Here is a 13,774-nt window from a genome sequence, read left to right on the forward strand (position 1 = left end):
ATTATATTATAAACGCATTGAGCTTTTATTTAATTTTAAATTAGCAAATAATAAACAAAAGTTTTCATGGCTTAAAATAAAGTTTATCTTACAAAAATTAAATAATGAATTTACAACCCTAGCTTAGGCAGTTCAATTATTCCTAAGCTCATGTGCTATGCCATAATAAACCTGGAAATGCTACTAAGTGACGCCATTACTAGTTCTAAGCTAATCCAATACACACGATTAACACCTTTAAATACCTAACAATAAGGTTGTTTTTACGAAACATTGTAAATGTGACAATGTTGCAACCGTACCTATTTGGTCAATGTTACGATTTTATTATTTAACTTTCACCAGATTCGAAGTAAGCGATTGACGTAACAAAGGGAACACGGTGTTCGATATTTGCTTGTTAACACGTGAATAAGACATGTCAAGTCTATTATTTCATTTAAATTTAACATTTTACAACACATTAACAAATAAATTATCATTAGAATAGTTGTGTATATTGTTTTGTAAAATTAAATTGCTGAAACGTTGAATAGAAATGACATATCTATTCTATACTACACTAATGTTATAAAGGCAAAAGTAACTCTGTCTGTGACGCTTTCATGGCTAAACAACTGAACCGATTTTGATGAGCTTGAACCACAAGAAAGGATATAGGTTAGGTTAGCTTTTTGTATACCTAACATAACATGCGTCGACATGTCGCGGGCGAATCCGCGGGCGAAAACTAGTATCATGTAACTAGTTAAATCGAACTAGCCATTATTAAATAAAATAATAAAAATACACTTTGCAAGTCGGGATAACCGAAGTATCGGTAGTAACGTTTGTGACGCGTGTTAGGAATTACGATTCCGATAAAAAATCTTTATTATCTATGTAATAAATTTTAGTCTGTGGATTTGTTTTAGTGTTACAATAAACCTTTATCGATTTCTGTACTTCAAATCTTTTGTATATCTTGATGATCTATTGAGAAGTGAAGAAAAAAAACAAAAAATCTATATACATATGTATTTAGACATTCACAGGACATTATAGTTAGTATGCCGAAATAAAAATGAAATATGTACATAAATGTCAATAGTGCAATTGTTTATGGGGCCGTTGCGATGTAAAAAGTAACACCTTCGCTCCTGAACCCTTTGGCCTATTGTTGTCCACACTCCAAACAAATAAAGAAAGTAAGGATTCTTATAACCTCTACTTAACTAAATTTGTATTTTAGAAAAATTAAATAATCCATTATAAAATTTTGCTATTATTTGCATTTATAATAAATTGCACTTTTGTTCATTAAATATTTAATAATAATTTTTTTGTTATTTAAACACACAAACATAAACATAAGTTGATATATGGATTACAAACTGTTAAGCTTATGTACTAAGGTATAACATTAAAATTTTGTTTTTGCTTTTGATTTATTCGGTGACTGGAACTCACTATCCTTCATGGGCTATTTGAATAACCTGTGTTAATAATATTAATATGAATGTCGTTTATATATAACTGCTGCATACAATTTATAACCATTGGATTTAATTTTGTTTAAAAAAAAATGATGAATTATTAACGTCCTTTTTGAAGTCGGTCAAAGAAATAAACTCTCTTGTTCCAAGCCCATAAATGTACCGATGCTGCACTGAGACTTTTAAGGATCGTAAGGAGTAAGGTTAGATCGTATTATGATACTCCAATACGAATTGGTTGATCTGTACGGCAGAAGTTTATACAAACAAAGGTTCACGATGCATTTATATACGAATGAATTTATAAACACAAATTAAGAAATTGAACCAGTGATAATCTTTGAAAATCAACTCTATCCACTACACCATCGACACTGAACCATGTTTTGATACACGATGCGAAAATTTAAATGATCCCATTATAATATGAAAGCTGGTGTAGAGTGTGCCAAGAAAAAGTGCAGACGCGGTGGAATCAAAGTGAGCAAAGATTTACGCAATGAGGAAAATCCAAAATAAATACGGCTTCACGAGTTTAAAGCAATCATCGGTTGTAGTCAACACTTCAATGTAGTAACGAGATGTGTACAAAAATATATTTTGAAATAATTTTCCTGGATAATAAAAGTAGAATTATATGACTTATAGACTAGTTTTTTTTCTAACTTAATTTATTATACGTCGCTAAGTAAGTCGGGATGGCCTAGTGGTTAAAACGCGGGAATCTTAACCGATGTTCGTGGGTTAAAACCTGAGCAAGCACCACTGAATTTTCATGTGCTTAATATGTGTTTATAATTCATCTCGTGCTCTCTCGTGAAGGAAAATATCGTGAGGAAACCTGCATGTATCTAATTTCATTGAAATTATGCCACATGTATATTCTACCAACCCGCCTTGAGCAGCGTGGTGGAATAAGCTCGAAACCTTCTTCTCAAAAGGGAGAGGAGGCCTTAGCCCAGCAGTGGGACATTAACAGGCTGATACTGTGTTATACTATACGTCGCTATTAAATTTTTGTTAATTGTATTATGTCTTCGAAGTGACATATTTTACTCTGCGTGACAGTGACGTTAATAAATGTCTCACACTGAAAGTACGCTTCTCCTGTTAAGGAAAAGACTTGGAGCTCATTCCATTACGTTTCTCCAAAGCGAATTGGTGGATACAAATGTGGCTGAAATTCATGCGACTCATGAAAATTGCTAATTTCCTTACAATATTTTTGTTCATCAAACACGTGTTGAATTAAAAATATAATTTAAGCACATCATAACTACATGCTTGTGCAAACTGGAAGCTGGGATCTCAATGGGTCATTCCGACTCAGCAGATAATATTTAAGTGTTGTTTTTTGATGAAGCCTGCAGAAGTATACGACAATAGCCTTTTCTATTATCAATCAATCAATCAATCAACAGCCAATCGTTGTCCACTGCAGAACATAGGCCTCTCCCAATTTTTCTATTAGCTATCTCGAATAAATAAGTTTGCATGTTTGATAGTGCGATCGTAGATTAAATGTTAATACTTGAAACAATAGCTCGTCTACCTTCGTCACGCCTGGATATCGACCGCTGATTTCTCAGTTAACTTACTTATTTTATCATTCATGTCGTACTCAGCAGAGAAAAACATCGTGAGAAAACCTGCATTTCGTCGTATTTATGTCGGCGACATGTTTATTCATCAACCCGCTGTAGGATTTGTTCCAAATCTTCTAAAGTGGACACTTGGTCTCGGCCCATCACTGGGACGACGGGCTTCTTTTTCACTTTTTTTCCGTATTCCTTCAGTGATGAACTTTTAATCCGAATATGGAAGTTTTTACGTTCTATTCTGGCATAATTTTTAAATTATCATATAACATAATTTGCTAAATGAAATATCGTAAGAAGCATCTGATCGTCTGCTAGTTAAAGTCGTGACGTCACGAAATATTAAATAGGGCACAGTCTAGATAATATAATGCCTTAAACAATAATATCCCTAGATATATATAATATATATAGTTTTTTTTTAAGTAAACAATTCTTAGAGCACGGTGGCACGCGACCACGGCTATCCTCTGAGTATATCTATGTATTTAATTGAAATACGTAAGTTGAATTTCAAATAAATAATAGTATATACCTGTGAGGATACGATATTGTAAATAACTATGGCTTATGCTTATGTAATATGATACTATATAGTAACTTAAAACAATTTTCATATCCTCTAATATCATAATGACATAGCTATTGTCATTATGATATTAGAAGGTCGAAATTCGAGATCGAAGGTTAACATTTTAGGTCGCGTATCTATAGAGAAAAATTTATCAAATATGCTTTACTTGTGGGAATAAGATATCTAGATCATATTCGTCATCGAAAAAGGAGTTTTTCAATTTGTTTATATATAATTTTTATTTTCATTAATCATCTTTTTCGTTTATGAAACAATTTTCTTTGATTCTTTTTGCGTTAGATTCAGTATAGGTTGAATGTCAATTTTATTAGTTACATCTCTAGCTCAGACAAAGTAACGTTTTTATTAGAAACGTACATTTAAGAAAAAAGCTGTAGTCTTTTTTTATTTGATTTGTAAATAAATATTTTATAATATAAACCTTTCTCCACAAGAATTAAATTTCCAACCATTAAGTGTTCAAAGTAGATACGGCAATGCGGCAAAACGTGAGATGTCAGATTAAAAACGCCTTATATTTATCGCTTTCTATTATCGTCTTCCGAGTTCCGCATGCAAAGACACCGGTGTGATTTCCGTTGTTCACAATCACTAAGCTAATTCCACAGTATAGTATATTACTATCTCGTTTTCATTAATAGTATTAAAATGATAGGAAATCTTTTAGTAATCGTTTAGTGTATTGGACATCTCGGCCTGTATAAGCTGACCAGCATTTTAATTAAAAGGTGAACCGAGATGGCCCAGTGGTAAGAACGCGTAAATCTTAACCGATTGAACCACTGAATTTTCATGTGCTTAATTTGTGATTATAATTCATCTCATGCTTGACGGTGAAGGAAAACATCGTGAGGAAACCTGCATGTGTTTTATTTCACTGAAATTCTGTCACATGTGTATTCCACCAACCCGCATTGGAGCAGCGTGGTGGAATAAGCTCCAAACCTTCTGCTCAAAAAGGGGAGGAGGCCTTAGCCCAGAAGTGGGACATTCACAGGCAGTTACAGTTACAGACCTTTTTGTTGTACCGCATTCTGACGTTTTGTGCAATACCGTCTGGCATTAATTATTCTAACGTTAAACATCAATACTCTTTACTAGAAGTGTTCCAGTTTGAAAGAGCCAGCGTACCTACAGACAGGGGTTGCACTGGCTACGTAACCGTGCACTATCAGGTGGCACACATTCTCATCATAAAGAAAAGTTTAGCTTAGACTTTTTTTATAAAATAGATAGGCGGGTGACCAAATGTACCATCTGATGTTAAATGGTCACCACCCATAAACATTGTAAGAAATAATAACCATTCCATCGCCACTGCGGCACCAACCTTAGGAAATAAGATGTTACGTCCCTTGTTCCTATAATCTAAAGCTCAATTAACTCTTCAAACAAGTAACTAAGTAGTCATTTGACGGTAACAGGCTAATTAAGTGGATAGTACCAATCGAACTGATAGACTTAATAGACTTAATAGACGAACTTGCACAAAGCCCTACCACCAGTAAATATAGTACTACAGAACCGCACCAATGTATGTAAATGTATTATATATTCTATCTTTCATTTCAACGTAATGATAGCCTATTATAAAGCCTAAATCACACGTTTCATCCTGACCTACTTCCCACAACACTATCATATATAAAATCATGATTTAAGATTCTAAAGGCCCTTATCTACTTCGACCTCGACGTGCGATCGATAACTCATAAAATATTGTATTCAATATGTCTACTACTGCTACTGAATAAGGTTTCGTATGAAGTGAATTTAATAACAATTTTAACGGACATAACTAATTATAACGTGAAATGTAATTCATTGTATTTGTAACATTAAAACTGTTATAGTATTTATATAAAAAAAAAACTATTATATATTAGATAATATATTTCAGAACTATGAATTAATTAGTTTCCGTTATTTTTGGACATAAAATTAAAACACGATTCATAAAATTCACTCTTTAGTATTAAATATAAGATTTCTGAATTAAATTAAATGTTTAAGTAAGCTTAGCTTTAACATTTCTGCAATGTTAAAGTAATACATGGATTTTTTTAATTCAAAGCGGTTACAATATCGTTAAAAAACTTGCATGTTTCGAAGGCCATAATTATGTATACTTATATAAGTGAGAGTATAGTGAAACAACATGATACCACCATCAAGATTTAACCTTCGTCGTGTCGTAAAAGCCTTAAAGTAATAGCCCGTAAATGTCCCAGAACTGGGCTAAGACCTTCTTTTTGAAGAGAATGTTTGTAGCTTACTCCAAAGCGGGATAGTGGATACACCTGGCAGATTTTCATCTGTCAAATGCAGGTCATAATGTTTTCCTTCACCGCTTCACATGAGATGAATTAAGAATACAAATTAAGCACATTAAAATTCAGGGGCGCTTTCCTGAGTTTGAACTCGAAATCAGCGGTTAAGATTCACATCTTTCGTGGACCATCAAGTCTCATTAGCTGACTAGCTGATAGACTTAATAGCTGATATTATAAAAATTTCTATCATATAGTATACCCAAAAAAGTTGACAAGGCTTATGAGTGTCAAGAATAAAAATTAAATATTAATATTTTGTTGTTATAAATAAATATATATTTAAGGTTATGGAATAAATTTATGTGATCAATTTCATTCAATCAATCAATCAACAGCCAATCGTTGTCCACTGCTGAACATAGGCCTCTCCCAAGGTGCGCCAAAGCTCCCTGTCCTCCGCCTTCCGCATCCAGTTGGTGCCCGCCACCTTCTTAAGGTCGTCGGTCCACCTGGCTGGAGGGCGCCAATCCAAATGCTTCCGTGTCAAAACTCCAAAAAAAAAAACTTACCTCTCTATTTGTTGTAAACGTTCAGCAGGTATTACTTAAACAATGTTGTTTCTTCTTCTTTCAAGTGTCAAACTAATAATGACAGAAAGAGCAAAATCAGTGTTTAACACAAAAGCCGCTAAAAAGAAGAATTATTTCAGACTGGACAGCATTGATAAATATTCTCAGCCCCCAAAAAGCGACACTAATAATAATATTGATAATGTCACCAGATTTTACCCAATTATGTCAGTCGATAGTAAATTATTACCATTTGAATAACCGAGTGGCTATTATATACTCAATAGTCGTTCGATCAATATCTCATCAATTATTACGAAGTTAAGTCCGAATGATACAAGTTAGACAGTTTACAGAACGGCGATTGTTTGTTACAGTACAAGTTGGACGTCGAAAGTTGTTGCGTAACGTTCTTTTGTTGTCTGTTCAAAAATAAAGTGTGATAAAGCATTAATTTTTTTTTAATATATTTTATAATATATTTTGATGTCAAAGAACGATGGAATATTATTTAATATTTATGTAAATATTATATTTTTAATTTTTAGGTACATTTAAAATTGATGAAATGTGTTTTTTAATACAGTTTTTTTTTTCTTTCAGGACACACGGACTCACGTGGTGGTCGAACTGTACGAGACTGAAAAGTCTTACGTAGAAGCGTTGGAGATTTTAGTCAAGGTAAATGAAATGCTAATATTACGCCATATTTGAAGTAATATACAGTGATGTCGTCAGTACGACTGTTTCGATGGTCTAGTGTCTAGTTTTTTAGACTGTAAAACCTGACACCCTGGTAATGCCGGTGGAACACAGTTCGTAGTAACGCCGTTACTGTTTTTCTTGTTGTGTTGTCCCATCGGATGAGAATAAGGGAACTGAGAGTTTACCTGTGTGTGTGCACGTAGTTTAGTAATGTAATATCTTCTGCGAAGTTATATGTATTGAGAATGACCTGACTGATATCGGCCAGGAGGGACATCAATATCACTGAATTATTTATGTATCAGCTAATACAGGCGAAGAGACGCATCCGGTTAAATTACGTAGATCATAGACAGCACCTTATTAATGTTAAGTAATATATTTTAGAACATTATTTAAAAATCGATACATAATGGCAATATTTCTAGCAGTATTATTCAAGCAGTAATATAATTTCAATCTCCATTATGTATAACTATATATAGAAGATTGAGTGAGTCTTGTTAACACAAGGACAGAATAATAATCAATTTACTTATTTTAAATTGCCTATTATTGGTTTTGTGGTTAGATTTCAAGGGTACATAAGTCCCGAGTTAATAATCCCGGGTTAAATTTTTGAAGTTTTTCGTAAGGCTAGCAGTAAGAAACTTAGTCAATATTAAGTTCCCATATCTCGAAAAGCATAACAAGCTATTGGCCCTGTTGAAGAAAGGAAAGACATTTCCGTTTTGTCGGATTGTCTTCCCTGCATTGATTCATCTATTATGCTGAGGAATTAGAAAGTGCTTCTTTGTTGCATTGCACTGCACACTTGTTTAATCTTCTGCGCAGTTGTCTATAACCTTGATATTGAAGAGTATATTAAATTTTCGTCAAATGTATATCGTAAAATGTAGTCTTCAAAAACTTAAATCACCATTCCTCACAAAGTAAAACAAATTACACACCATTATGAACTTTATTTGAAGCGTATACGAAATATTATCGCTTGAATGAGTCTCGTACGTATTTTAGATGTCACTTTTCTGAGTTATAAGGGCATCATAAAATTATAATAATAACTCTGTCCGTTCATCCGTTCTAAATTAAGTGGCGGGTGACAAATTCATGATATTTACGTGCTCATCGAAATATCAGGGCTGGCAAATTTTTGGCATGATTGCACGGATTTTCCTTATTCCATTGATGTATTTCTTTGATACTGTTTCGTGGGATGATTAAAATGTGAATTGAACGATTGATAGTTTGAAGATTTATGAATTATTTGATCCTAATTTAAATTTAAATATGATATTGCCACCTAATTTGTTTATTATATCTTAACAAGTTTCGTATTTATTTATATAATGTAAATTCGGGTTTACTTTTTCTTTAAATTATTCAATACTCTCAATTTCAAATCAATCTTACTCTTTATTATAATGAGTATTTCGTATCAGTCCGAGTGCCTTGTAGGTCTAGTGGCTTGATATAAGGAGGCAGACATGGAGATCCTGGGTTCAATTTCCAGGTTGGGTTAATAGAAAGTTATTGGGTTTTTCTGTCAGAAAATTCTCAGTAGCAATCCGGAGTCTGGAAGCTGGAAGTGTGTACACTCCCGTGCCTCGGAAAGCACGTAAAGCCGTTGGTCCTGCGCCTGAACTCTTTTCGGTAGTGTCGGATTGCCGTCCCATCGGATGATGAGAGTTAGGGAATAGAGTGTGCACCTGTTTGCGCACACACTTGTGCACTAAAATTTCTCCTGCGTAATTGGCTAATCTCTCTTGAGATTGGCCGCCGTGGCTGAAATCGGTCTGGAGGACATTTTTATTATTATTCCGTATATATTTAATATCAGAAATAAATGTATGGGTAAATGGTTACCATGGCTGTTACTGTACTGTGAGGTTAGTATTGTACCGTGTACATTCAAATTATACAGTCCAATGTACCGACGGCAATATCTTAGATATCCACTGTATTACATTGCAATGCAAAGTATTGAATTGATCTTTGGTGTTCCCACAAGCCCTGTCACGAGGGCTAATTATTAGTGGAATGAGCCTTATTCCATTTTTATTATGGTATATATATTATATCTACTCTACTAAAATACAATACAATTTGCCTTTTGTATTGCGAAATTCATCAATATCAATAGAATTTAAATTCATTCTTAATTTTATGTAAAAATACTTAAGTTTTTAAGATGCTTTTATTTTATGTTTGTTATGCAAATGAAAGTCAAATAAGCGAATAATTTTATTTGCGTTTTATTAGTCGCGTTAAGACGACACCCCTTACCACAGTGGCAAATTTTCCGCTCCACAGCGACACTTAGTGGCTCAGCTGTTGATTGTATTACGTTAGATGTAGCACTAAGCAGCGCTAGATTGCTAAATTAATTGCTTAGATAATAGTATAATGGCATTGACATTTATATATTCTTAGTGACATATATTTTTCCACTATCGCCATAAATACCTATAAGAATTCGTGATATATTTTATATGTTAAAAAAATCTGACAAATAATTTAAAATATTATCATGAACTTGATGTACGGGTAATATTTTGATATAAATAAAGATTGTTAATTATAAGGTCTATGTTTAAAAATACTAATTAATATATTAATCATTTGTATACTTACTTTATATGAAAACAAAAACTTTTCGCGTAATGATTTTAAAATATTTCATTAATTGCAATTAACAGAAATACCTACAACCACTTAAGAGTCCAGAGAATGCTGGTCTCCTCGATGCGTTTGTGGTGGACGAAATATTTTACCAAGTACCGGCGATACTGAACGTTCACCAAGTTTTCCTCGAGCAGTTGAGGCGGAGGCTGGAACAATGGGATCTGCAGCAGAAAGTTGGCGACGTTTTCTTAGATGTGGTAAATTAATACTACTTATCACTTAGTATCAGCAGATTAAAAGATCAAATGAGATAACCTTTGTCCTTATAAAATTAAAAGTTTTCAATTCTTTTAGTGCGCGTGTAAATTTTTTTTGTTGTTCAATTTCTAGCTCTGTGCGTATTTATTGCTTTATTAGATTCAATAGCTTATCGTTTTCATCAGCTATTATTATCCTGTTATTAAACAAATTATATGTCTACCTCAATCCAATTTCCTTCTGTGCTTGAAGGTTAATTTAATTAGTCTTTAAATTAATAGATTTCTTCATTATCTTTTTAGTTTACCAAACCCACCGTAATGGACACTTACATGTCCTTCATCAACAATTTAAAGAAAGCGAAAGAAACTATAAAGAATGCAGCAGCTTCGAGGCCAGCGTTTGCGAAATTCCTGGACGCTATGGCAAGGGACCATAAAGGCAAACTATCGCTGGACAATCTTCTTATAAAACCAGTTCAGAAGTTCCCGAGTTACAAGCTCTTAATACAAAGGCTGATAAAACATACAGGTACATAATATTTTAAATACAAATCACATTTAGCTCTCTTTCATCATAAACAAAAGTTGAATTCAATTGGGCATGTGTGAATAACCTCTTTGTATCATTAATCTAGGTCAAAATTGATGAAAGACTAATGTTTTCATACCAAACTATACGGTTTTATAAATTTTCAATTTTATTAAATGATTCATCTGGATCATTGCGCGTCAGACGATTACAATATCTATGAAATTATTTGCTATGATGTTACTCTGTCGCGATTAGGCGAATTTGCGTTGTTGAATTGCGTTGTAACACATCTGGACAAGCAATTTGTCATTTTGCGAAATTCAAGCGATTTAGACTGCCCTTCGCTCGCCTGTCAGTAAATTGCTTTACATCACATTAATTTAGGCTTTTATCGAGAAAAAGTTTGTGCGGTTAGCTATACCTCGCGTCATCTCGCCTTTACAGCGGTTTTCATTTTTTCTTACGGCTAATTCACTTTTGTCCTTTTGTTTTGAATTATCCCGACATTTTTAAATTGCAAAGTTTTTTTTAAATGACAATACACACATGCACAGTTATATTTAGAACGCGAAACGAAACTTTACGAGATAATGTGGCCGTCACATAATACAAAACTATATTATACGAAATTAATTAAAATATTATTTTCTTATAAATTTGTCATACAACCATATTGCATTATATAGTTATAGAAGAAATCCAAAATCAATTCCAGCAATATTTGAGCATTTAATTTACAGATCAATCACATCCCGACCACAAATTGCTCCTCGAAGCTCAAAAAGAGATCCACGATCTCTTAGAGCTGATAAACTGCACAGAGAGAGAAAGCTTAGAGTTGGAACAACAGCAGCAAACTCTCAGAGAACTCGAGCAAATGATTGAAGGTCTATCAAACTTGGTGACAGCTGATAGGACGTTTATAAGACATGAAATGGTCACGATGCCGTCAGCGCAAGGAACAATTAAAGACAGAGCGCTGTTCCTATTCAACGATACGCTACTGATAACCAGCGTTAAAAGAAGGACTGGCACTATAAAGAAACCCATTCCGTAAGTTTTATATAGTTCATTCATTTTATATTTACTTCGTTTTTGCAGTACATATTATGTGTTATACAATATTGTGTTTATTAATACTTATACTTTAGTCCTATTTTGCACACCTGCTGACTAATTTTGCGTATCTCTTGGTATAACAAAGAATGCAGCAACATTAAATCCATGCTTATGGCAACTTATGTGCAATAACGTATAGTAAATATTTGAAGTCACATTTATTAAGTAATGGTATGAATCAAAAACCGATCTGATTCTGATTAACATTTTTTCTTAAAAAATAATAATTACGGCTTAATGTAAATGAATCTGTAATAAAGTAAAAAAAAAGTAAAGAAAAATAAATCTAATATCACAAAAAAAAAAAATTAGTCATCAAATAATATCTCAGTAGCACAAACTCGTAATATTATCGATTCGAAAGCTTAAAGCATTTTTATGTACTCCATTTATCATCCCACTACAAGATTTAGTAGATTGAGAATAACATGAGTAATGTTTTGTAAGAAAATATAGTTCTTATGCTCATTAAAAAATGTTTGTAAACAAAAAAAAACGAGTTTCTTTGTTCATTTTCCTGTAGCCTAGTATATAAAAGTTACAACGTATTATTAAATTCATTACAGAACATATCAAAGTAGTATTGCTAGTCAGATGGAAGGGAACAAGTATAAACTTCTAATGAGGATATCGTTGGCTGATGTTGAAATCGTTAAAGGTAAGATATTACATACATAAGAGAAATAAATTTTACTTTATGATATTTTTTATGGCAACGATACGACTTTAATTTGGATCGTGGAATGTTTTAATTATAAAATTGAATTGCACTCATGTCCTCTAAGCTGCAGCGTTTTAAATCTAATCATCAAAAAGACAAGAGTATCTGGTCCAGCTGTGGGATATTAAAATTTATGTTACGCTGTGGTTAATTGAGCTATATGTAAAGCTCTAAATTTCGTAAGATTTTTGTGTTAGCTTATACATTTTCAATTTTAATATAAGATTTCAGAGGAGAAGATGACAGCTTAGACGTACAGTTTAATAGACAAGACGAAACAGTATATTGGTCGGTATGTGGTCACCGTCGTTAGACATTAATAATAAAAATATTTACCAAGACAAACTGCATGAAATATGGTGTTATATCCCCATTGCCTGTAACGATGGTTCAATCAACCTACAAACAACCACAGCGACACCGACCTGTTCTGCAGAATAATGCATGAGTATACTCGGGCTTTTTTACACGAAGCCAAATCAAATGGTTTAGTAATAATGTATTTCATATAATTTTAGCAAAAGACGAAAACATAAGACGAATAATGCATGAAGTAGAAACACTTACAGAAGATGTGAATACATTAACACAAATATCGGAGCATGTGGCAGCGCTGCACACGCAGCACTCCCAGCTAGAGGAGCTCGTGAGGGAAATGCTGCATACCGTCAACCGGCAGCTGTCTGAGAGGCAGAACAGCGACACGCAGCTCTGTTACATGGAGATGAGTGTCAGTACATCGTAAGTATTAAGGTTTTGTTTATCAACGGCTTCTGTACCCTTTATTTATTCGACCTACAAATTAGCCTGTCACTCTTAGACATTTTTGTTTTATTGGAATATGCATTTATATAACCCTTCCAGGCAGCTTGCTCGACTAAACGACAAGCTTAACGATTGTTAGGCAATAATTTTGTAGCAAGTGGTGTGTTCCAAAAAAAAGATATAATAATATATTTTTATTATATTCAAATTAACACTTTGAATACTTGCATATATGTAATTAATTACTTAATTTAATTATATCAATAAATTTTATAATATGTTATATTTAGTTTAACCATTGTTTACCTTTTTATAGTTTATGTTTTTTATTAAGTACCACTATGTAACATTTATTTTATATTTTTTTTAAATTTCTGTTTTGTCATTATTTATGTGCTTGCTGTGGTCTCCTTTAATTGAAGGAGCACACATATTTTAAAATATTATTCTTCGATTTTATGTACTCGTAACTGTGTATCCTTTGTTGGAGATTCTTAATAAATAAATAAATAAATAAACTGTATTACATCATAATTT

General features: G+C 32.9%; 1 protein-coding gene across 2 annotated transcripts in view; it reads left to right on the top strand.

Moving 5' to 3' along the window:
• The window catches only part of LOC126776303 (rho guanine nucleotide exchange factor 17), a 126,768-nt gene that overhangs the window by 105,222 nt on the left and 7,772 nt on the right, over positions 1–13,774 (top strand). For both annotated transcript variants that reach the window (XM_050498708.1, XM_050498707.1), the window contains exons 4-9: positions 7,114–7,191; positions 9,915–10,097; positions 10,401–10,629; positions 11,373–11,685; positions 12,318–12,409; positions 12,991–13,213. In XM_050498708.1, the coding sequence (XP_050354665.1) occupies positions 7,114–7,191; positions 9,915–10,097; positions 10,401–10,629; positions 11,373–11,685; positions 12,318–12,409; positions 12,991–13,213 (1,118 nt within the window). The remainder of the gene's footprint in view (positions 1–7,113; positions 7,192–9,914; positions 10,098–10,400; positions 10,630–11,372; positions 11,686–12,317; positions 12,410–12,990; positions 13,214–13,774) is intronic.

Source organism: Nymphalis io, chromosome 20 (assembly GCF_905147045.1).
Source record: "Nymphalis io chromosome 20, ilAglIoxx1.1, whole genome shotgun sequence".
Taxonomy (NCBI): Eukaryota; Metazoa; Arthropoda; class Insecta; order Lepidoptera; family Nymphalidae; genus Nymphalis; species Nymphalis io.